A 26,846-nucleotide genomic window follows, 5' to 3' on the forward strand; every position below is an offset into this window, starting at 1 on the left:
ATCACCAGATCTGTCTCCCATCGAGAACATACGAAACATCATCAGACGTCAACTCCAGCGTCATCCAGAAACAGCATTGACCGTTCCATCCTAGAAACTGCCATCTGGCACTTGTACAACACAATGCATACATGTTTGCATGCTTGGTTGCAACATTGTGGCTGTTACACCGGTTCTTAATGTACCAGCATTTCAGTGGCATTTCAGTGGCTTATCTTGCGCTTATCTTGGCTGAGTCGAAACAAGGCCCCTGGAGTAGACAACATTCCATTTGAACTACTGATGGCCTCGGGAGAGCCAGTCATGAAAAAACTCTACCATCTGGTGAGCAAGATGTATGAGACCGGCGAAATACCCTCAGACTTCAAGAAGAATATAATAATTCCAATCCCAAAGAAAGCAGGTGTTGACAGATGTGAAAATTACCGAACTATCAGTTTAATAAGTCACAGCTGCAAAATACTAACGCGAATTCTTTACAGACGAATGGAAAAACTGGTAGAAGCCGACCTCGGGGAAGATCAGTTTGGATTCCGTAGAAATGTTGGAACACGTGAGGCAATACTGACCTTACGACTTATCTTAGAAGAAAGATTAAGAAAAGGCAAACCTACATTTCTAGCATTTGTAGACTTAGAGAAAGCTTTTGACAGTGTTAACTGGAATACTCTCTTTCAAATTCTGAAGGTGGCAGGGGTAAAATACAGGGAGCGAAAGGCTATTTACAGTTTGTACAGAAACCAGATGGCAGTTATAAGAGTCGAGGGGCGTGAAAGGGAAGCAGTGGTTGGGAAAGGAGTAAGACAGGGTTGTAGCCTCTCCCCGATGTTATTCAATCTGTATATTGAGCAAGCAGTAAAGGAAACAAAAGAAAAATTCGGAGTAGGTATTAAAGTTCATGGAGAAGAAGTAAAAACTTTGAGGTTCGCTGATGACATTGTAATTCTGTCAGAGACAGCAAAGGACTTGGAAGAGCAGTTGAACGGAATGGACAGTGTCTTGAAAGGAGGATATAAGATGAACATCAACAAAAGCAAAACGAGGATAATGGAATGTAGTCAAATTAAGTCGGGTGATGCTGAGGGAATTAGATTAGGAAATGAGACACTTAAAGTAGTAAAGGAGTTTTGCTATTTAGGGAGTAAGATAACCGATGATGGTCGAAGTAGAGAGGATATAAAATGTAGACTGGCAATGGCAAGGAAAGCGTTTCTCAAGAAGAGGAATTTGTTAACATCGAGTATAGATTTAAGTGTCAGGAAGTCGTTTCTGAAAGTATTTGTATGGAGTGTAGCCATGTATGGAAGTGAAACATGGACGATAACTAGTTTGGACAAGAAGAGAATAGAAGCTTTTGAAATGTGGTGCTACAGAAGAATGCTGAAGATAAGGTGGGTAGATCACGTAACTAATGAGGAGGTATTGAATAGGATTGGGGAGAAGAGAAGTTTGTGGCACAACTTGACTAGAAGAAGGGATCGGTTGGTAGGACATGTTTTGAGGCATCAAGGGATCACAAATTTAGCATTGGAGGGCAGTGTGGAGGGTAAAAATCGTAGAGGGAGACCAAGAGATGAATACACTAAGCAGATTCAGAAGGATGTAGGTTGCAGTAGATACTGGGAGATGAAGAAGCTTGCACAGGATAGAGTAGCATGGAGAGCTGCATCAAACCAGTCTCAGGACTGAAGACCACAACAACAACAACATCTTGCGCTTAGATTAGCCTGTGATCTTGCGATGTTAATCATTAAATATGTTACCTAGACAAATGTGTTTACGAAATTTCAATACTCTACTGAATCGCTTTTCGGTGTTCCGATTTTTTTCCGTTGTGTTTCTTCCTTTATTGCCAGTCGCACGCTTATGAATGCTAAGCAGTATGACCAAGTTGTGATTCTGCTAAAATTATAGCTTCAGATATTCGCTAAAAACATCTAAACCACTTCCAGACAAGTTACTAAAAATCGAATGACAGCAATGCCGACTGTGGTGGCATGGCCAGCTGCATTAGATTTCTTGGTTGTGAACCCATGACGCGATCAGCCCGATCGAGGCAGTCTCACGGATTCTGGGTTTATATCCGTGGAGTTTGGTTGCCAGGGGAGTATGGTAAACTCATCCTGGTGCTCTTCAAACCACGCCTGTGCACTGCGAGCTGTGTGATACGTTGCATTGTCCTGCTGAGAGATGCCATCGTGTTGAGGAAAAAACCAACTCCAAGTAGCAGTGGACATGCTCTTCAAGGATAGATGCGTACTTGTGTTGATCCACTGTGCCTTCCAGAATGACGAAATCACGCCACGAAAACATTCCCCAGATGGTAACGCTTCTTCATCCAGCTGGGACCTTCGGAGGTTGTTGCACGGCCGTACACGCCAACGGCCATCTATCGAATGGTGCATAAAACGTGATTCATCTGAAAAGTCTATCTGTCGCCTCTCAGCCGACGTCCAGTTGCAGTACTGTCGTCCGAATTCCAGCCTTCGTCTCCGATGAACAGCAATCGGTGCATGAACCACGCGCCGGCTGCGAAGGCCCGTACACAGTAACGTTCACTAAACCTTCGTTGAGAAGGCACTGTTGGTAGCCCGCTGGTTCATCTGAGCGGTCAGTTGCTTGACGGTTGCACATCTATTCGCACATACATATCTCTGCAACTGTCGTTCAACCTTGTCATCTATGGCCTTTGGTGCACCACAGTTCCTCGGTGCCAGTTGCGGACAGCGCTGTTTTGCTATGCACAGAATACTTCAACCAAGTGGCAAGCGAGCAGTTTACATACTTGGCCGCTTCAGAAATGCTTCCACTCTTAGCTCGAAAACAAAAGATCATGGCCTTTTTGACGTCAGCTAAATCGCTCCGTTTACATACTAAGACAATGACTGCACTGTTTCTGGGTCCCCGACGCACTTTATATATCCTCCTCTGCTAGTGCTGCTCCTTGCCTGATGACGTACGCAGCCCCTGTCTGGGGATACGCTGCGCCCACTCGCCTGCGCCGTCTGCAGCTCATACAGAACAAGGTACTCAAAATCATAAGCAACGCTCCGCGCTACACACGCATCGCGGACCTTCACCGGGAATACCGGCTAGATACTATCTTGCAGGCATTCCAAAAACTCTCCACGCGACTGTACAATAACACGAGACACTCGCGCAACCCGTTTATCCTTTCTCTGGGTAACTACGACCACAACCATAGATGGAAGCATAACAGACCAAAGACATTACTGGTTAGGAACTAAACATCTATGGTCCATAGAACGCTAACACGACAGTACTGGCGAGCCCCTGCAACACAGTTACTACTGGAAACCCAGATGTGCGACCAGCCGAAAAACAGGCAACCGCAGGGAAGCCGTACTGTACACAGCACGCAAACCAGCCACACACACCCCCTACACCGTCCGTGAGCCGATCTATGACCGATCGCCCACTAATCTACAACGACCTTGAACTGTTGCAGGGACGCAGCAATTGCAGCAAGCGCCGCAACAAGCTCCAGCAACGACAAAGGTAACGATGCACGATACCTCGAACTAACATAACCGCACCTTGCATGCTCTGTCGCAGCTAGCAAGCTGCTACTGCCCTTAATACCCGTCCTACTGTCGCAGAGGTTTTTTTCCCTTGGCTCTTGCCTTGGCACTTTTTTTCCTCTGCCCTTACAACCGCTACCCTTCAATCGTTTTCGACCACTTCTATCTCCCGATGGACCATGTTAATAAGTAATCTTACTCAGACGCATGGATAACATCACAGCCCGCATCCTGTGACGCCTGATTCAAAAACTAACATGTTTACGGAGGTGACAGTAGAACTTTTGGTTTGGTCACCATGTTGGTGTGGGCGTGGAGGGGCCCCATCCTTTGTGAAAAAGCTGCTCCTTGCCATCTGAGAGTGGTTTTGAACTTTGACCTCGAACATAGTAGGTGGTCACATTAATGTAATTGGACTTCGTATAATCGTAAGTACTGGGGTCTAGTTTTAAGTTCCTCTCTTGCTGTAGTTCTTAGTCACATGTAGGTTTTTAAATAGGCAGGCATCACAAGTTTCGTAGTGTTTTGATGTTCATGTTTTGGAGAGTAACTGTGTTTACTTCTAATTTCTTATCTTGTGAGGCACATGAGTTTATGTTGGTTTCGACGTGAACCTATTCGGGACTTAGGAATATTCCGGATTAACAGTTCAGGATTTGGAAATATTTTGAAAGCGAGTTCATGTATAGTTACCAGTTACTCAACTTCTGCCAAGATAAGCTTGTTGTTGTGCATAAGTTCGAATGAACGTACTGAACTTTAGGGATTATTTCAGTTTGAGTGATTTGGTACGCTGCACATTACCTTTGGTTCACATTCTTCGCTGTCCGCGAACGTTTTGATTTATCTGATAAATTAATCAATTGGTTCCTTATTCCTTTACTGTGCTCTAGACCTACCCCTGGTGCCAAATAATGGAGAAAGTGTTTCAAACATTCATTGCTAGACGGCGTATATTGTTTGTGACAAGTAATGATTCCGTCTGGGGTTCCAAATCCCATGCGGCTGGATCTTCTCCAGTTACTTGTTGCACGGCTTGTGTGGCAAGCGGGGCTGCGCGTAAGTTTTTGTTTTTAGCAATAAATATTTTGCAGTTATAGTAAAATGAAGATATTTGTTCCGAAAGATTTACTCAAGACTGTCGAATCAGTTAAAGCTAACAACCGATTTCGTGTAATTCCGGAGCATACAACAGACTTCTTTGATTTTAAAGATGTTGCTGTAACATTGTTGTCAATGCAGACATGTAATATCTCCAAATGAAATACGATGAAACTGAGTCTTCCTCATCCATCTCAAATAGCTGTTAAAATTCTTACTCTGAAACAAAATAATATAAATATTTCAGTGTACTCAAAACACGAAACACCATTACTGAACAAGGCCATGCTGTTGTATCTAAGCCCAGCCATGTTTATCAGATACAAAACAGATGTAGCTGTTGCTGATGTTCCCATTCCTTCCTCAACAGCGCAGTAAGTTCCACGACACACTTTGCAACATCGGATACCAAGAACGGAGTAATGTAGGAAAAGAAATTGACGGTGGAAGATTTTTTTGAATTTAAGTTTTTTATTCTCTCGTAAAAGTTATGATAAATAGTTTATGCTGAGTACAGTTCTACCAGTTAAAATATTACTGTTGAATATCTGTATTTCTATAGTAACATATAAATCGTACTGCCTCAACATTAATGGTACTTGAAACAAAAAAATTCTCATTGGCACTTAAAACCAGTCAGTTCCTTGGTATGGCACCTGGAAAGATCTTAATGAATTATTTATTTTCGAATTCGTCTCGCTATTTTTAGCAGCGATGAGGTGAGCAGCGTAATTACTTGGTAGTAGTTGTGAGGCTACATCAGTGGAGGTGCAGTGCACATTGGTGTCAGATCTCTCCCATCCCCATCTCTCGCTTCTACATAAAGACTTGTTGCTAGATTTCACTCTTCTCCCCTCCAACATAGCCCATATGTATAAATGGCGGGGAATTCAAAATAGGTGCCGCTCGTGGTAGCTGTGCGGTCTGAGGCTCCTTGTCACGGTTCGCACGGCTCTCCCCGTTGGAGGTTCAAATCCTCCCTTGGGCATGGGTGTGTGTGTTGTCCTTAGTGTAAGTTAGTTTAAGTTTCATTAATTAGTATGTAAGCCCACGGACCGATGACATCAGCAGTTTGGTCCCATAGAACCTTACCTCAAATTTCCAGTTTCCAAAATAGGCCAACTGCCGTTTAAAATGATCCAGAAATTAAATTGTCTTGGGAGTTTCGCCCACTCCTACAGTATCACCGCTTAGATTTCAGCAGCCGCGCAGCAGGCGCTGCAGTCGTGGACTGTGCGGCTGGTCCCGGCGGAGGTTCGAGTCCTCCCTCGGGCATGGGTGTGTGTGTTTGTCTTTAGGATAATTTAGGTTAAGTAGTGTGTAAGCTTAGGGACTGATGACCTTAGCAGTTAAGTCCCATAAGATTTCACGCACATTTGAACATTTCTTGAGTTCAGCATAATATGGCTGGGAATTCAGAAAATACAATATGGGACATTGTCCTGTTGATGTGAAATTTAAAAAGTCCAACCTGGCGATCCAAGATGGTGTACCTGAGGATACGGTTGCAGCCTGCATGGCTGTCAGATCTCCACAGACCTACAACATCTGAATTCAGTATGGTGAATCTGGGTATTTAGGGCAGCCTACATGGTTGCCGCGTCACTTATGCGAAGTTTAAAACGGTGATAAATTCAAAAATTCACTTACCCTAAGTCAAAAACGGTGGTAAGCCCATTGGTTATCATAAAATAGGTCACTTCTCATGAGAACTGTACAGCTTACTGGTGCAAACAGTATGGTTGTCAAACACTTGTGGCTGCCTTGTGTAGGAGGATAGGCTAGTACAGAAACAACTGCATATTTATTTAAACATATTCTGCACCACGCTGTAGAGAGGTGCATGTTGACAATTCCTTGTCCATGCCACCATCTTGTGCCAGTTGACAGCCACTCTGTGCCACACTGTACCAGGCTCATGGAGGCACCATGCCACTAGCCATGAGTCCAACTGGCCATGTGCTCAGGCAGATTAAAGTGTGCCACGATGTCCTACCACAGAAGTGCTGTACTCACTCATAAATGAATATGGATAATGTGTTATGGTACCACCGGCTGCCCTCCCCCTCCCTCCACTCTACACTCACTGGCACATGCGTGCCATTAGTGGTTCATTGCAAAAATTTCACCAACACATGATTTCGCACATAAACCTGCTCTCATTTTAGAACTGAACATCTTTCTATTGGGCTGCACTGACAGCACCTTAGTCACTGCACTGGAGAATGCCACTGCTAGATGCTACCGATATCTATCGGCTTCGTGGACTTGTGTATGTACAGAGCGAACTAGATTTCACGTAGTCGTTGTTTATGGAGTGCAAGTTCATATTCCACTCCAGAAAGATTACAATACATGAGCCTAAGATGTCTTCCAAAATCCCACAGTCAGTCGACATTAACGGTGCAGACCTACAGTTGTGTGCACCAACTTAACAGTTTTTGAAAATGAATATGACTGCTTCATAGCGAGTTAGTCTCCCTTGTAGTGCCATGATACTGTGTACATGAACTGGACAAGTCCTTGATAGTGTGAAAGGGAGTGAAAAGTGTAATTTTTGAACTGGTAGACAATTCTTTGTCTTTCTTGGGTGAAGTATATTCAGGTAAAAACGTTTCTTGCTGAATCTGACAAATGCACACAATGTCAGAATGCAGAACTCAGGCTGCAAACGGGGTGATAATGATTTAACGCCATCCAACAGCCCTTGGTTCCATATGATAAGGTAAAATCAATAGAGCAGTACTGCGTTTGTTCGCTGGAGGAGCGCTTATGAGGATCAGACGTTTTCCTCAAATCATAGACAAAGATATCTGACAGAAAACACGTAACGTATGAAAGCACGTAAACGTTCTCCCACCATTCGCTTTGCGAGTTGAATAGGAAAGAGAACAAAAAGCAGTGATACAAGATACCCTCTACTACATGTCATATTATGGTTTGTACAGGACGTAAGTAGAGGTGATTTTGAAATAGAAACTTATAGTAACACACCTACGATCACAGGTCAGAGCGCTTTAAGAAGACAACTAAGTCAGATGTCGAAATACTGAAAGGAAAATGGAATCGTTTCTACAGAAATCTGAAAACATACTATCAGTCAACCACACTGAGAAAACACTAGAAACCAAACCGTGAACGTCGTCATCACAAACACAGGAGCGAAACAGAGAAAGAGTTGTGGAACCACATATAGGGGAAGCTTGAAGGAACTACAGAAACCTAGGGGAGTAGCCAGGAACGTGTGATACATCGTCTCTGAAGTACACTCAGGTTTTTAGCTAATGATATACCTTTCAAAACTCTGGAAGTCAGGAGAATGATTCTGCACACAGTGATCACGTATTTCAAACGTGCTTTTGGTTTAACCACGGCCTATGGTAAGATGCGAGTTTTTCACAATTCGTTATCAGTTGTACTTATCAATATGCAATTCACTGACCAATGCTACGAAAGCGAAATCCTTGACAGAAATAGGCAAGTGCAAGGCATCAGTGTTTGAGATCTGAACTTAACAGTGTGCTGCTGATATTGCACTAATGTCATGAATAAGAACAGAAAGAGACCACCCCAATCTCTTTCCAAAAATATAATCTAAGAAAAAAAAGGTACAACACAAAACAATTACCCGAATGGATCGGAAATCGGCATATGTGATGTACATGTACAGACAAACAAATGTTTACAATTTCAGGAAAAACTCGATGATGTGTTCAAGAGAAACAGCTTAACGAATTGAGCAAGTCAATAACACATTAGTCCACCTCTGCCCCTTATGCAAGAAGTTATTAGGTATGCCATTGACAGAATTGTTGGATGTCCTCCTGAGGGATATTGTGTCAAATTCTGTCCAACTGAAGCGTTAGATCGTCAATATCCAGAGCTGATTGGACGGCCCTGCTCATAATGCTCCAAACGTTCTCAATTGGGGAGAGATTTTCGATCTTGCTGGCCAAGGTAGTGTTTAGTGAGTACAGTGACAATCAGTAGAAGCCCTCGTTGTGTGTGGGTGTGCATTACCTTGCTGAAATATAAGCCAAGGATAGCTTGCCATGACGGCCAATGAAACGGAGCGCAGAATATCGTCGACGTACCACTGTACTGTAAAGGTTTTGCAGGTGACAACAAAAGGGTCCTGGTATGAAAAGAAATGTCACCCCAGGCCATGAGTCCCAGCTGACGGGCCATACGGTGGACGACAGTCAGGTTGGTAACCCACTACTATCTGAGGCATCTAAAGACATGTCTTTGGTCATGAAGCTCATTGGCTGGAGTAGAACTGTCTTCAGTGACTAGTGAAGATGTGCCTGGAGATGCCCTAGTCAGCGGTGGGATACAAACCTGACTGTCGCCTGCTATACGGTTCGACAACAAGGTGTTACTCGTCTGAGATACATCGATGGTATTCTACGCGCTGTTTTGTAGCCCTTCATGGTAAGCCTTAGTGGTCGTATTTTTCAGCAAGATAATGCCTGCTCGTACATAGCGAGAGTTTCTGCTACATCTCTTTATGCTTTAACGGGACTGGTGGCGCAGTGGTTAGCACATTGGACTTGTATTCGGGAGGACGACGGCCCAAACCCACTTCCGGCCATCCTGATTTAGGTTGGCCGTGGTTTCCCTAAATCGCTTCGGGCAAATACCGAGATGGTTCCTTTGAAAGCGCACGGCCGACTTCCTTCCCCAATTCTTTCCTGGTCTGAGCTTGTGATCCGTCTCTAATGATCTCGTTTTCGACGGGACGTCAAACACTAACCTCCTCCTCCTCTTTATGCTTGCCAAACCCTACCTTGGCCAGCGACATCGAAAATCTCTTCCCAATTGAGAACGTTGGGAGCGTTATGGGCAGGGCCCTCCAACCAGCTTGGGATTTTGACGATCTAACGCATCAATTGGACATAATTTGGCACTATATCCCTCAGGAGGACATCCAACAACTGTCAGTGAAAGTGAAGCCGAATAACTGCTTGTGTAAGAGCCAGAGTTGGACCAACGCCTTACTGGCTTGCTCATTTTGTGAAGCTCTTTCTTTTGAATAAATCATGTAATTTTTCTGTAACTATTGTCTAGCTATAAATCTAGTTGTAAGAGGAATGTGCCCATTGTTCTGAGAGAATCCCACCATTTCCTGTTATTGACTCAGAAACCCTACATTTAAGTGTAAAATTAGGTAGCTGACTGTGGTGGTAGGTACTGTCCGTACCGTACGAGAAGTGACTGACACTTGCGTGCATTCCTAACTGATGTTATGGTATAATGATGTAGACATTACTGCTAGATCTGACACGCACGGGTGAAAGCTGTGCGATGAACTCCTAACACCAAGGGGTGCCTGTGGTGTAGATACTTGGCAGGAGCATGCTCCATTACGCATGTCCAGTTACAAATATGGTGCTGCTATGTTAGAGCGTTGAGCACACACTGTAATTTGCGTGGGCATGCAGCTGGTTAGACTTGTGATTAGCATCTAGCTGCCCCATTCAGCCTGATCCAGTGGAGTGGATGTTGTGCGTGGTCTTATTGAAGAGGGCAGCGAAGGTGAGCCATTGTCGATATATGACTCTCCCCAGTGTGGTGTGGAATCTGTTTGGATAGAGACACGATTGTTCCCATCCTACACTATCCTACTAAACATGGTAGTGGCCACTGTTGCACACCTGTACAGGTTGTACCAGTGACTATACAGTTTAAAAGTTGAGATAATTGCTCTGGTTCTGACAACCAGAGGGCTTCACACCTTTTTTAACTTACGGTACGTGGATTTATGAATTTCTCACCATTTTAAACTTAGTATGAGTGTATTGTTTCAATTTCCCGCCATTTTAAACTTGAGACTTCTGGATGTTTTTGAATATTTCGCAATTTTAAACTTAGGGCAACTGGGATGGAGAAATTTATTTAAACTGTGATGTCACAAGGGTGGAATAAATTCTGTAAACATTAAATATGAGCATAGCACAAATGGACTTAAACTTAAGGTCAGTAAACTTTGAACTGTAATGTCATAGGAGTGAAGAAAAGCAATGATTTTTAGTTGCCTATCATTTCAAACTTAGTGCAAGCGACATGGCAACCATGTAAGCAGCACCTATATTCGCAGATTCACCATACTGGATTCTGAAATCACAGGGCTGGGGCAGCTTGGCAACGATGGAGGCTGCACCTGTATCCTCAGGTCCACCATCTCGTATTGCCCAATAGGACATTGTGACATCTTCGATTTTTGTATTTTACACTATGTAGCACTGAACTCTTATCTGTGATATCACAGAAGTAGGGAAACCTTATATATTTTTTAAATCGCACTGAATTTGGGAATTCCCACCATTTTAGGCATAAGGCAGTCGGCCTTATTTTAAATTTCCTGCCAATTTGTAAGTTTCCTGCCGTTTTATAATAACCTGTATCATTGGGATGGGATAGGGAAATCTGGCGACAGGGCATTATCGTCATTGGAAGTACCTTCTCAGTTTTTTTGGATACAGACAAGTTATGTACAGAAAGAGATACATTATTATTTTGATTCTCTTGACGAAAGTGAGGTTTGTCACTTTGAACATTTGACATTTCCACTTTCCAAATGGAAAACGTTTCTGGCTGTGGCTAGCTGTTACGAAATAAGAAGAGGATGACGGTGTCGAATCAGTCGAAATATTTGTGTGTTAAGAAATCAGGGTAGGGGAGGGAGGTTCAAAATGGCTCTGAGCACTATGGGACTTAACATCGATGGTCATCAGTCCCCCAGAACTTAGAACTACTTAAACCTAACTAACCTTAGGACATCACACAACACCCAGTCATCACGAGGCAGAGAAAATCCCTGACCCCGCCGAGAATCGAACCCGGGAACCCGGGCGTGGGAAGCGAGAACGCTACCGCACGACCACGAGCTGCGGACAGGGGAGGGAGGTGATAATAAAAAATGACAGTATGTTAGACAAATTTGGTTCATAAGCTTTGGTTGAAAGAACGAGAAGCTCAGCGTACGGAATTCGTTCTAATTAATATACACTCCTGGAAATTGAAATAAGAACACCGTGAATTCATTGTCCCAGGAAGGGGAAACTTTATTGACACATTCCTGGGGTCAGATACATCACATGATCACACTGACAGAACCACAGGCACATAGACACAGGCAACGGAGCATGCACAATGTCTGCACTAGTACAGTGTATATCCACCTTTCGCAGCAATGCAGGCTGCTATTCTCCCATGGAGACGATCGTAGAGATGCTGGATGTAGTCCTGTGGAACGGCTTGCCATGCCATTTCCACCTGGCGCCTCAGTTGGACCAGCGTTCGTGCTGGACGTGCAGACCGCGTGAGACGACGCTTCATCCAGTCCCAAACATGCTCAATGGGGGACAGATCCGGAGATCTTGCTGGCCAGGGTAGTTGACTTACACCTTCTAGAGCACGTTGGGTGGCACGGGATACATGCGGACGTGCATTGTCGTGTTGGAACAGCAAGTTACCTTGCCGGTCTAGGAATGGTAGAACGATGGGTTCGATGACGGTTTGGATGTACCGTGCACTATTCAGTGTCCCCTCGACGATCACCAGTGGTGTACGGCCAGTATAGGAGATCGCTCCCCACACCATGATGCCGGGTGTTGGCCGTGTGTGCCTCGGTCGTATGCAGTCCTGATTGTGGCGCTCACCTGCACGGCGCCAAACACGCATACGACCATCATTGGCACCAAGGCAGAAGCGACTCTCATCGCTGAAGACGACACGTCTCCATTCGTCCCTCCATTCACGCCTGTCGCGACACCACTGGAGGCGGGCTGCACGATGTTGGGGCGTGAGCGGAAGACGGCCTAACGGTGTGCGGGACCGTAGCCCAGCTTCATGGAGACGGTTGCGAATGGTCCTCGCCGATACCCCAGGAGCAACAGTGTCCCTAATTTGCTGGGAAGTGGCGGTGCGGTCCCCTACGACACTGCGTAGGATCCTACGGTCTTGGCGTGCATCCGTGCGTCGCTGCGGTCCGGTCCCAGGTCGACGGGCACGTGCACCTTCCGCCGACCACTGGGGACAACATCGATGTACTGTGGAGACCTCACGCCCCACGTGCTGAGCAATTCGGCGGTACGTCTACCCGGCCTCCCGCATGCCCACTATATGCCCTCGCTCAAAGTCCGTCAACTGCACATACGGTTCACGTCCACGCTGTCGCGGCATGCTACCAGTGTTAAAGACTGCGATGGAGCTCCGTATGCCACGGCAAACTGGCTGACACTGACGGCGGCGGTGCACAAATGCTGCGCAGCTAGCGCCATTCGACGGCCAACACCGCGGTTCCTGGTGTGTCCGCTGTGCCGTGCGTGTGATCATTGCTTGTACAGCCCTCTCGCAGTGTCCGGAGCAAGTATGGTGGGTCTGACACACCGGTGTCAATGTGTTCTTTTTTCCATTTCCAGGAGTGTAGTAATATGACTGAGGATTTCTCATATTTATATTTTCTGAAACTTCCTGGCAGATTAAAACTGTGTGCCGGACCGAGACTCGGGACCTTCGCCTTTCGCGGGCAAGTGCTCTACCATCTGAGCTACCCAAGCACGACTCACGACCCGCCCTCACAGCTTTACTTCCGCTGCAGAGTGAAAATTTCATTCTTTATGTTTTCTATTAATGAGTTAAGAATGTATCTCCAATAATGAGTTTAACTGAAATTCATCTATCTGAAAACTGGTCGAGTAGATTCTTTGCAATATTTGGACATGATTTTTCTATAGTGGGTATACATACATAGAAAATGTTATACTAAATGTGAAACACAGTTACTTTTTAGCTAATCAGTGGATATTAACTGAGATTGTCTTTCTGTCGCCAATGATCACGTAAGATGTACTTATTTTGTGCAACAGTGTTCTGGGGCAATGCAGAATTTAACTTTTAAAACCACTGCGACCGTAAACTTAGTAAGTTCGTATTTAAAAGTTTTTCTGTGACACTTTTATACTTTTCCGCTGCACACAGCAGTGTTATCAGTTAGCCTGTGTACTTGAGACAGAGGGACACACGTGGAGTAGTAAATCTTTTCCGATTTGCATGGCACGTAAAATACTCGGTACGACGTAACTAAGGACCTTGAAAACTTGTCTTTAGCATCGTCATCATTTGCTTTAGTGTCGTAAGGAATGAAACAGTGAGGCAACAGTATTACATGAGAAAACAAATATAGCTGTAACCTACAGTCTCTAGCTGCTAAGGAAGCATCAGCAGAAAGAAGCACACGATGTGCCTAAAAGGCACGTTCGCCCCAGTGAGGGCAAACTACGGGACGGAAGACTAGGCAAGTGAGGCTGTGTACACGAATGGACCATGTGGCTACATCAGGATCGTATTTGCTGGTAGATGGCGTCAAAGGAGAGGATTTAAGCACTGGGAATTTCATCACTTGGAGATTGCGCTATGAGTACGTGGAAGCGGAGCTGGGATTCTGCAGAAACGTAGGAACATGTGGGACAATACTGACCATACGACATATTAGACTGAAGAAAGGCAAATTTACCTATCTAGCATTGATAGATTTAGAGAATCTTCGACAGTGCCGACTGGAATACACTTTGAATAGCGTGGATGAAATATAGGGAGCGAAACATTACTTGGAACTTGTACAGAAACCAGACTGCAGTTATAAAAGTCGAAGGACATGAAAGGAAAGCGGTAGTTGAGAAGGGAGTGAGGCAGGACCGTAGCCTGTCCCCAGTGCTATTCAATGTTCACATCGAGCACGTAGTAAAGGAATCTCAGGAATATTTGGAAGCGCAGTTAAGGGTCAGGAAGCAAAAGTAAAAACTTTGAGGTTCGCCGATGATATTGCAATTATGTCAGAGACGGCAAAGGACCATAAAATGAATAGAGGTTGTGTCTTGGAAATAGGTTAGAAATGAACAAAAACCATAGTAAAACAAGGATAATAATATGTAATAGAGGTTATGCTGAGGGAATTGCTTTAGGAAATGAGACATTGAAAGCAGTAAATGAGTTTTCTATTTGAGCAGTAAAATAGCTGACTACGGCCCAACAAGGGGTGATATAAAATGCAGATTATCAATAAGAAAATAACTGTTTCCAGACCTGAAGGTGGTCACCACTGCCGAAGTCGATAGTCTGACGACAGTGTTTGTGATCGTAGATTGGAATACAAGAAACGAATAATTATAATGAAGAGAATAGAAGGTTTTGATATGTGGTCTACGGGTATTTTGATATGCGGTATACGGAATACTGCTACAGTAAGGAGTAGATAGGATAATTAATGAAGACGTTTTGAACCCAGCTGGAAACAAGAGAAATTTATGGCAAAACTCGGTTAAAAGAAGGGATATCTTGGCAACACACAGCCTGAGGCATCAATGAATTATCAATCTGATAATGAAAGGAAGTGTGTGTGTGGGGGGGGGGGGGTTAAAATTGTAGAGAGTGACATTGTATCACAGCAATCAGGTTCAAATGGATGAAGTTGCAGTAGTTATTCAGAGATGAAGAAGCTTGCACAGGATGAACGAGCGACGAGATGCATCAAATAAGTTTAGACTGAGGACCACAACAATAACAATAAGAACAACAACAACAATAAAGTGACTACTTAGATTCTTCGAAAATCACTTTCATGAGATTGCTTCCATGGCAACAAAATGTTAATGTAAGGAGTCGCCGTCAACTCTTGACGGTGGTAAAAGAAAATGACGAGTCACGATACAACAAACCAGTCTTCAAATTAGTACTGGTCAACAACAGATGGTTAGTAGCCATGGATAGAGATTTTCTGGATTGGTCACGTAGAGTCCGAACCTGTCCCTGACAATTGCGTTCTTTTAGATATACCAGAACCAAATGTCACATGGATTCAGATCAGAAGGGCTTGTAGGACACGCATCTGGAAAAACTCTGGAGATAACACGTTCGTGGAAGGTTGCAGTAAGCAGAACTGTCATTGAGTGAGCGAGATGAGATGTTGCCGCACCTTGTATGAAAATAATGGTTTCCTCACAGTTGCGCTCCTCCAAAGCAGGAATCACATGCTCTACAGGGACGTCTCGATAACGTGCACGCGTCACGGTATGCCTGACAGGCCTCTGTTTGTATTCTCTTCGAAGAAGAATGGACCGAGAATAAAAGTGCGTATGAATCCACACCAAACAGTCATATAAGGTGAGTGCAGTGGGTCGTCGTGCCCAACACGCGGTGATCGTGATGTTTCAGTTGCTGCACTGTCTGGATCTTGCACGGGTACCAGCATAAAATAGGCCGCAAAGCTTGTCATACTGTTGACAGTGGAATGAACAACACTCGTGACACTGCAAAAGCACTGGCACTACTCGGGGCACTTGCTGCATGGTCAGTTACAGTAACAGCAACCTCGTCAATAACTTCCACCGGGATAGGACTCATTCCTCTTCCAGATGCCACACCAAGGTCACTCGCGTTTTCGAATTTCATTAGCGTCTTCTATAAACCATTTGATGACATCGGGCCTCTCCTCAGACGTTTCAGTCGGGGATACTCTCTAAATTCAACACTGTAATTGCTACCATTCACATAAACAGTTTCACTAAAAGCGCACGGTCTCTCTTATCGATAGCCATAGTGTTCATTCACGTTACGGCTTGTCCAATGATTGCGTGGATGTCATACCGTCATACAATGTACAGCGCATGGTGGCCAAAATTTGAACTAATTTTTTTCTAGCATAAATCGGTTCCGCATTGACGCATTAACATACCTACCAAATTTCGCTGCCATACTCCGTGAGTAGCTGCACTTTGACTATGACCAGCTGGTACTTCTAATTTGTAAAGCTCAGTTTCTGCCAATACAGTGTAGTTCACTTATCGTACCCCTTATTCTAGAGGGCTGCTTCTCCGCTGTTGTTGCAGAGAAGAGTTAATATGAGCACTGAACATTTCACGTATGCTCATGTCCCTGGCGATGACAGCTCGTCAGTCTCCTCTGAAATATTACTCCACAGATTCGTAGAAACTTAATGCACCTCTCGCATTAACAAATTTCCTGTCACTTATTTGTTGTAATTTATTACCGAGCGTTTTACATTAACTGGCTGTGATCTACTGCCTCCTGAAGATTCTGATTGGTGCGTTCATTTGCCACGCAGATATTCCAAAAGTTGATGACGTTTCTCATAATCGAAAAACAATTAATGATTAATCAGAAAAGGCAGGAGTGTTAAAACAACCACAATGTCATCGAGTTTATTTAAACATTCGCATTTATAGCTCTTAACCTAGCTTGGTCCAATCAAGCCAATCGAAATTAACGATGTGTGAATTATCTTCACCAAAGTGGACTTTCACCGCTGCAGACCACACATTTAATTTATATTATCAGATTAGTTGACCACATTGTCCTCACTGTCCACAGTCACTAGATTCAGGCCTATAACTCCTCTTTTGCAAGTACTCTCATTTTAATATACCTCCCACATTCTCTCCGAACTGCTGAAGTCAGTTACTAATGAAACAAACGAAAGGCTGGAGAGAAATACCTGAATTAGACGTGTTCAATATACTTTCTGAATTCTTGTCGGAAACTTTTCTTAGATCCAAATCACCTACTCATCTGTCTAACTTCACCCCCCCCCCCCCTATTTCTAATTTAACTCAAATCCGAAAACCTAACATCGGATGTTCGATAAGTCCAATTTTCCTACCAGAATCCCCTTCTCATTTGTCACCAAGAATTCGGCAGACAGATTTCTCGACTGACGCTTCATTTTCCCTTTCAACGCACGGTCTGAGGCCTACTAGCGTCAACCAGACAGGTAGTACCTGTCTATCAGATTCTGTGCTGTTGCTGGTGCACAAAAGCCAATAAGAAGCTTATCGCTTCCAGCTCTTCTGTTTGCGTTTCTGCTACCTGTGAGAGCGTCACTTGTGTGGCTAGTGTTGCCAATCTGCTGTAACAAACCAAGAGAGTGGTTGCGACACAGGACTCTATTCTAATGGACGGTGGTTCAAATCACCGACCATCCAACCAAACTTAGGGTATACGTGGTTTCCCTAAATCACTTAATGCAAATAACAGGGTGGTTCCTTTGAAAGGGGATGGCCGAGTTTCTTCACTGGTTCAAACTTACGTTCCGTCTCTAATGAGAAGGGACGATAAACGCGAATGTGCCTTCCTTTTTCGTATTACAACAAAAATTCTGATCGCTATTTTGTCTAATATTGGCATTTTGAAAACTGTGGCTGTAATATAAGGTTTATAAGTTAGTTTTAAAATTGACAACAGAACTACAGGGTTATTTCGGTATACAGGATCATACAGAACGTGGATTTTCATCACACTTCATGTTTTCAAATGGCTCTGAGCACTATGGGACTTAACATCTGAGGTCATCAGTCCCCTAGAACTTAGAATAACTTAAAACTAACTAACCTAAGGACGTCACACACATCCATACACGAGGCAGGATTCGAACCTGCGACCGTACCGGTCGCGCGATTCCAGACTGAAGCGCCTAGAACCGCTCGGCCACCACGGCCGGCGCTTCACGTTTTAATAACTTCAAAACCCTTTAGTAAATCCTTTGACAGAGGTCGTAAGAACTAAATCTCTGGCAAACCTTATCAAATAATGAACAAAGAACTTCTGTCTATCCGAGTGCAGCAAACCAATTACGGATACAAAATGTAGCCCCAACAAGGTAACAACGAACCTTTAACAACCATCTGAAAATGGATTTGTAAGAAATTCAAAACCGGCCCTAGTTTGATACAAATAAACATTGTTAAATCTTACTTGCGACTGGTTAGTGTTTCAATTATAAACCTTACAAAAATTCTGGTGTCACCTTTCACGATATTCTACAAAAAAACTTCATTCCAAGCGCTCAGAGAGATAATTACACTGAAAAAACTGCTTCCTAAGCCGCTGCTTGCGTTTGCCTGTCGAACTTAAGCTTTCAGTATCGTCATCATTGTTTGTATGTTACTCATAAACATATATCACTCTTTTAAACAGACATATATTTTTAGACTATTTTTGCATAGAGCCTTCATATTGGCTACAGCAAAAATGTCGTGTGGAAGTGGAACAATGTTTAGATTAACATCGTGTACTCCGGGCTGCCATGGATATGGAAACACATGTCGGTAAAGGAAGAACCGCAACAGCTGTTAAATGACCCTGTATTGAAACGACCACACTCGCAGCTTACAGCTGCATCCTCAGGTATACATCTGAGTAGACGTTTTTTATTGTAGAATATCTTGCTGTCTGGGGTGGTCGACTTCATCGTTTTGTCTATTTTATTACCTGACTATAGTTCCTTCGACAGATATTTTATTTTGATTAAGGATGTTGCGTCGTCCATTTAACCCTGGTATAGATTTTATACGAACTGACTGTGAGTACTCTTACCCGTTGTTTACTATACCCGTTTTTAGTCTGGGGTGTAAACAATGTTGTTTATTTTATTTTCCCCCATTTTTCTGCTCATATGTATACCTGAGGACACAGCTGTAAACTGCGGAACTGGTCATTTCAATAAAGGATCATCTAACAGCTGTTGCGGTTCTTCATTTATCAAGCTGTAGCCTCGTGTAGCTGGTTTGTACATTTCTCAGGAGATTCATAAGTCTAACGCGTGGACTATGTTACCACAGGCAGTCACGAGGTATAAACGTAGACAGTTTCTCTCGCCTCCCTCCTCCTATCCTATCAATCATACAAACATACACACAGTCATACCCTTCAAAATACTCGATTCTCTAGAGCGTCAATCATAAAGTAATTTTGACTTGTTAACATTATCTTGATGAAAAATAAAATACTTTATTAGGTCACTCGACAAAGTATGAGTAACAACCCTAAAATGGCTCTGAGCACTATGGGACTTAACATCTATGGTCATCAGTCCCCTAGAACTTAGAATTACTTAAACGTAACTAACCTAAGGACATCACATAACATCCAGTCATCACGAGGCAGAGAAAATCCCTGACCCCGCCGGGAATCGAACCCGGGAACCCGGGCGTGGGAAGCGAGAACGCTACCGCACGACCACGAGCTGCGGACATAACACCCCTAAAAGAGCGCACTGGCCTCTTTGGAGCGCTGCAGACGGAACAGTTAAGCTCTTTGGGGGTACTGTTCCACTCCTCTCTCAAGGCGGTTTTCAGTTCTTACACCATTTGGATAGGGGGTTCGTTGGGAAAGACGTCTGCCTAGAGCATCCCAGCCATGCATGCTCTACAAGGTTTAGGTCTGGGGAGTGCGCAGGCCATTCCATGCGCTCAATACATTCAGTTTGCAGAGTGTCAGGCATCTCAGCGGTCCCGTGTGGACGAGCATTGTCGTCCACACACAGAAAGTCGGGACCTACAGCGTCCCTAAACAGGCGGCCGTGATCCAGAATAATCACCCTACCTGTGCTGCAAGATTATCTCGCACACAATGATAGGCAGCGGCGTTTGCCCATTGTACATAACGCCTGCATACACCATAGCGCCTAGGCCATACCGAAAATGTTCAGCAACAGTCTTCGGTTTATAACGTGTTATCCTCTCTCTCTTTCTCCACACTAACTAGTGGCCGGAATCACTTGTCACAGTGAAACGGGATTCGTCGGAGAACACCATCTGGATCACTATTGCTGAGCCCGACAAACATGCTCCCTACGCCAACGAACTCTTTCTCGACGATGGCGTGTTTGAAGTACGATGTATTTTACAGGCTACCGAGCATACAAAAAAGCGTGATTTAATCGCCACGAAAAGGTTCTGGCAGGACACGTGTACGGGTAGCACTTGCAAAGTCTGCGCCAGTCTGGCTGGGAACGAAATGTACGTTCGGTTTCGCCTTTAAGGGTACGTATTGATCCTTTTGCGGTGTAGTGGTCCGTCTATGATCATCGGCATGCTTTTGCATAGCATTTCCACCTTCAGTGGTGTTTTTCAATCGAGAGACGACACTTTTGACCACAGCAGTGACACTCTGGACGGCTTCGAGTCGTCCAACCTGCTCATCCATGATCTTAAGCACTGAAATGATGTCTTACAGAAATGTTTCCATAATATACGTAATGTCATACTAAATTGTTCCACAACAGCCTCTATCTCTACTTTTCGTTTTCGTGTCATTGGTCGGGTGTTACGTAGCAACTGTCGATTGTTCCGTAGGAATTGGCAGTTGTTCCTTAGCAAGTGTCGGATGTGCCTCAGCTCTTGTCAGGCGGTCTATTCCTCGAACCAGCATTCAAGCCCACTCATTGAGGTCACCTTGAATATAGATAGGGTGCTTATTTCGACATTCTGTCATCTAATGTTGCTCTTCATTCTACGTCTTCACGGTTACTACATTGTCGATACTCCTGCTTTCCAAGATGACAACATAAATATTCACAGCTTTACACAGAAATGTTTCAGATTTGATTTACTGCTGCACCCGAGAACAGTACCGCGGGCTAACACTAACAATTTGTTGAAGTTACTGACGACGGCAGAATCCGCATGAGTCAATGACTGGTAAACTGTCAGCAAGGAGGAAATGCTGAGCAGGCAGAGGTAAACACAGAAGAGTTTGCGGAAAGTGATGCCGGCCGAGCGCCCTAGTCTGCAAACAAAGCACAGTGACATCATGCGGATAAGCAGATATCGTCATATTGGTGACAGAGCAGAGTGTCACAAGAAAGTCCAGTTATAACCCAAGAATAACTATTCAGCAACTGATGCAGGAGGGTCCGCAGCTCGTGGTCGTGCGGTAGCGTTCTCGCTTCCCACGCCCGGGTTCCCGGGTTCGATTCCCGGCGGGGTCAGGGATTTTCTCTGCCTCGAGATGACTGGGTGTTGTGTGATGTCCTTAGGTTAGTTAGGTTTAAGTAGTTCTAAGTTCTAGGGGACTGATGACCATAGCTGTTAAGTCCCATAGTGCTCAGAGCCAGCCAGCCAGTTGCAGTAGGACAGAGCATCTGAAAGGTGAAGCTACGAAAGTCTGAAGCCACTCGGAGATCTGAGCACATGATAAAACTAGTACATCTGATGTCAGTACTACATCCACGACAGCAGACCGCACATGAACTGCCAGCTATCGGCTCTCTGAGCACCTAATCGTTGAAAATCACCGCCAAGTCTTGCTGGAGAGTCACTGCCACTGCAAGCTGGAGCGACACCTTCCGAGTAATCACTGATGGAGTACAGAGACTGCCATCATTCTCTTGGCCCGCTGGAGGCTTGACCAGAAGGGCCAAGAAGCTGTATGCCATGCGCCATCGTGAGTGGAACCCACAGTTGCTGCTCACCCTGTTGCTGCAGCCGACTCTGATGCTGTCACCCTCTGTTTCCCAACTGGAGGCCACGGGTCGGACTCTACGTCACAATAAGTACTTGAGGCTTGAATGGAGGCCAGTTCTCCGGGTACATATCCCCAGTGAGAGAACTTGGGAGATTAGCCTGCAGAGGCTGACGTCTGTCACTGTGCATTGAGAACCACGGCAGATGCGATGCCTGGTGGACATCGATCACCTGTGACGTAATGGCTGCTACGTGAGCCTTCAATGATGCAGCAGAGCTGCCGGGTGATATATGCCTGCTATTGCTGGGCCTATACACTGCTGTCCGACTGAGTGGCCAGACTGAGGAAGACAATCGTGTTTTTCTGATTAATGGTTCAAATGGTTCAAATGGCCCTGAGCACTATGGGACTTAACTGCTACGGTCATCAGTCCCCTAGAACTTAGAACTACTTAAACCTAACTAACCTAAGGACAGCACACAACACCCAGCCATCACGAGGCAGAGAAAATCCCTGACCCCGCCGGGAATCGAACCCGGGAACCCGGGCGTGGGAAGCAAGAACGCTACCGCACGACCACGAGATGCGGGCTTTTCTGATTAATACATGTTTCGTTATGAATAAGGTTTTCTTTGCTCTCTGAAGTTCTCCTCATCACGCCGCCCTGCTCAGCACGATCCTGACAGTCGTAGGGATCTTGGACTGAACCCTTGGAGTACTGTTAGATCCCCATCACGTCCTGACTGGCCTGCTAAATCACCTGACGTTAATTCAATATAAAATGATGGGAGAATTGGAAATAGTAGAGAGAACGAAGCAACATCCCTGCAGTTCGGTAGCTCTGAGGGATCTAAAAATCGGTAAGAGGTTTCAGCTGTATATTGCATACCTCTCTACACATAAAAAGTCTTCCTGGCGGAATTCAGACGGTTATCAAACCTAAAGGTGGTGAAAATAGCATGATGACAGTTGTGCGTGTCCGCTTTGCTTATTTGAAAGACTATCACACAGGAGAAATACGGAAGTGCCTCAAGGTGCTTGTGTTAGGTGGCGCGGCGTTGCTGGCGCGTACTCACATTGCGGCGCAGGACGCCGCAGCGCGAGAAGTCTGTGACGAGCAGGCGGTAGGAGAGCTGCTCGGGGTCGGCGGGCTCGGGCCGGATCTGGCAGACGGGGTCCGTCAGGGGGTCCGCCTGGCGCTCGTCCGCGAACAGCGGCGACCCGCGGAACCCTTCCGGTTTTCGCAGCCGCGCCGAGATGGAGTCGCGGACGCCGGGGGCCGCTGCCGCACTGTCGCTGCCGCTGCTGCCTCCGAACGTGCAGTGGATGTCCGACACTGTGTGCATACACGTCATGGCAATATTTGTACCTTTACCTGCTTCCACTACCCACTTAAATGCAATAACAACTCTCCACAGAAAGTACTATGTTGGTATATGAGTTCGTAGTGTTTTTCTTTTTCATGTTGGTGGTCCGGTTGCTATGAGTTCATTTGTCGATTATCATATTTTGTTTTTAGTTCAACGTTGCTATTTGAGTTTACATATTATGTTTTTGGTCATTTGGAGGTAGTGACTGGAACTGTGGACCCTAAAAAATGGAGTGCCAAGTGGAGAAATCGGAATATTTGAGACATATTCCTCTGTTTGAGTTGAATGAAGGGGTGACAGCCAGATACATTAACGCCGTGTGTGGGGATAATGCCATTTATGCAGAGTGCTGCTAGTAAATGGTTTTCTCGTTTTAAGGAGGATGATTTCACATTACTGACTCTTCACGTACAGGAAGACCTTTGGGATTTGATGAAGATCGTTTAAACACATTAATCCACAATGATTCACGTCAGTATACTCGAGAACTGGGAAACGTGATTAACCACCATTGGGCAATATTTTCATGCAATGGGGAAGGTCAAAGACTGCGTGTATGGGTATTGCATGTATGGGTATTGCACGCTCTCAGCCAGTCACAAAAATCAGCAGGTGGCCATATGTGCATTTTTCTTAGTTCGTGAACAACACTGACCATTCATATCCTGTATAGTTACTGGTGACGAGAAATGGTCTTTATGCTAACATAAGGAATGCAATGGTTAGCCCAAACAAAGCAGCAACTCTCCGTGCAATGACCTGTGTGCCTCCACAAAAGATAATCTTATGCATCTGGTGGAACAACGACGGTGTGGTGTACTACGAATTGCTCTCAAAGGTGGAACCAGCACCGCTGAAATTTAGTGTCAACAACTGACACGTTTTACAATCCAAGAACAACGACCAGGAAGACTGCGTGAAGTGCTGTTATTCCACGACAATGCCTGCCGGCATTCTGTTAGTCTGACTAAAAATCTACACAAGAGCTGCGTTGGGACGTCATTCCGCGCCCACCTTATTCATCTAATCTTAATTCCTCAATCTTTCAACTTTTCAGCTCTGTATCGAACAACCTTCAAAAACTTCCTTTTCGAATGAAAATGCAGTCCAAACATGGCTCGATGAATTCCTCGCCTCAAAACCACGTCATTTTCTACAGTCACATAATTGAAAAGCTACCCCAGCATCGGCAGACTGTTGTGAACAGTGAAGCAGAGTATATTGTTGTTGACTATAGTCTCTGTTATGTGTATCCGTTGTGTTATTTTAAACTTACGGATAAAAGCTACGAACTTATGCATCAACCTAATAATAATTGAAGAAAATTAACATATGAGACGTCTAGTATCAAAATGGAGCAAGTCACTAAATTCACGGGAATTAGTTAAAGTTATCAATTTAAAGTAGAAGTATACCACTGTCAGATGAAACAAGAATATGTTTCAAAATCGGCCATGTCTTCTTGCTACGAAGCACTGAATTCTTGACCATGCAACAGAACAGACCATGTCTTGCAGGTAGTGAATTCATAGCTGGCCATGTCAAGGAACGAACAACAATCTTCATGCCACAACATTTTTTTTTCGGAAACCTTGTGTTGTTAGACTGTATCAGCAAACAAAATAATTCCTTATATTGCACATTCTTTGCAGTTGTAATATTTCATTTGTATGTTGGCCACGCTAACCACTTAAACTAATTTCCACTTCTGCGAGCTTATTTCTTTCACAGAAAAGAGGGCGCAACATCCTTACAGACTCTAGCTGTCTCTAAATAAAAGACAAGAAAAACCTCCTACAGAAAATTTTGGCCCAACATGGGAAGGTATTCAGTTATTGCAGTTTTCAGAATAGTAATATTTGCCAATGAAACAGCTTGCAATGGTAATGAGAGTTTCCACACAGTCTCAGAAGTTTGCATCAGTGGTTAACAGGAAATGCCTGATATTGTAATCTAAATGAGAGCAAATATTACTCATCATAAGTGAACAGTGTTTACATAATAATTATTATGTTAAAATACTTGATTATTTGCAGATATTATCTTTTTATTATGTTCAAGATTTAAGTACCTACAAACGTTAGCGAGAGAAATACTATTTTGTATTCTCCTAATTTTTCTGATGTTCTTCTTGATATGCTATTATCCAGTTATGTTGAAATTGTTTCCTCAGCGCTATAAGTAAAAATAGTTACAATATTACTTAATTTTCGTTTATTTGATTTGTTACTAGATTTTGGATGTTAGAGTACAGAGTAAAATTAAATAAAATTGTAACAAAAATGGGTAAGCGAAAACCTAAATCAACAAAAAAGGGTTCATTATGAGTCAGATTTCACAGAATAACATGACTTTATTATTGAACCATTAAGGATGAGACTATGAAATGAAAATGTTTGTGATCATCATTGTGTTGTCTCAGGAGGTTTCTTGTCTGTATTGAAAAATACTTCTTCAGTGACTTGGTTTTTTTGATACAAGGCTCCTCATATATATAAAACCGAATGGAATAAAAAGAAATAGTAAATAACAGGTAGCCCTCTGCAATGACTCAAAAAGCTGTCAGATGACCCAAATACATAATTGACTTGTCTCAGTAAACAGCCATCTCCATTGGTACACTGAATGAAAAAGGAATGGATCACCATAGCAGACCATCTCCACACCTACTGCTGCAAGATGAGTTTGTCAGCAGTGTAAGAATTTAACGAAAACATCATTAAAACAGTGATTCAGATTTTTCTCATTCATCATAACAAGACAGTGCTCACAGCACAATGTAAAAATACAAATAACTGCAGTAATGTAGCATTAACAAAGAATTAAAACTAAACACCTATAGTTTCATTTTAGTGCTAACATTTCTTTCAGTTTAAGTCAATGTACTTCTGAGTTAGCTGCAGATGGCAAACTGTATAGAAATATCGCTGCACCGCAGAAAACCAGCAGGTACAAAAACATTAGTATGTGCTATTAAGGTATATATTTTGTTAAAAGTCATGAATATATTGACCATAACTCCAAAACTGTATATTTTTGCATGTCATTCGATATAAAATAAAATGAACCCATACACAACAGAGAATATTCACCGAAATGTGTATGGGCGAAAAAGAAGAAAATTGTAATTGCTCAACAGAGAATCTTTTTTCAAAACATAATAATAAATTAATTACATTTCAGAAAATTCATTTATCTAAGACTGTTTATCCTTTATGATTATGCTCAGGAGGTAGATAACTTCTATAAGTGATAACCATTACTATACAAACATGTTATTAATAATAAATGTAGCAGTATGCTGTAAATTAGACTATGTTTTTATTAATTTCATTTTATTATTTATCTTTCATGTGTTATATGATTTTTTGTAGATGTTTAATATGAAAATGAATTTAATTTCTTTAATCTCTGTATAATAATGGAATTAGTATATTTATCTGTATACAGTAAATGAATTAGTTAACATTAATATAAACATACACACAAAATTCATTTATGCTTGTTTATTATGAATGTGACATCTTGATAATAAGTTCTAATTAATATAGTGTATAGTGTGGCATTC

At 43.6% G+C, this 26,846-nt stretch overlaps 1 protein-coding gene across 1 annotated transcript in view; it reads right to left on the minus strand.

The window, feature by feature from the left end:
* Positions 1-26,846, minus strand: part of LOC126174787 (uncharacterized) — a 299,993-nt gene that overhangs the window by 206,143 nt on the left and 67,004 nt on the right. Inside the window, exon 3 of the mRNA XM_049921152.1 lies at positions 22,985-23,244. Within this exon, the coding sequence (XP_049777109.1) occupies positions 22,985-23,244 (260 nt within the window). The remainder of the gene's footprint in view (positions 1-22,984; positions 23,245-26,846) is intronic.

The sequence above is a fragment of the Schistocerca cancellata genome, chromosome 3, assembly GCF_023864275.1.
Source record: "Schistocerca cancellata isolate TAMUIC-IGC-003103 chromosome 3, iqSchCanc2.1, whole genome shotgun sequence".
Classification (NCBI taxonomy): Eukaryota; Metazoa; Arthropoda; class Insecta; order Orthoptera; family Acrididae; genus Schistocerca; species Schistocerca cancellata.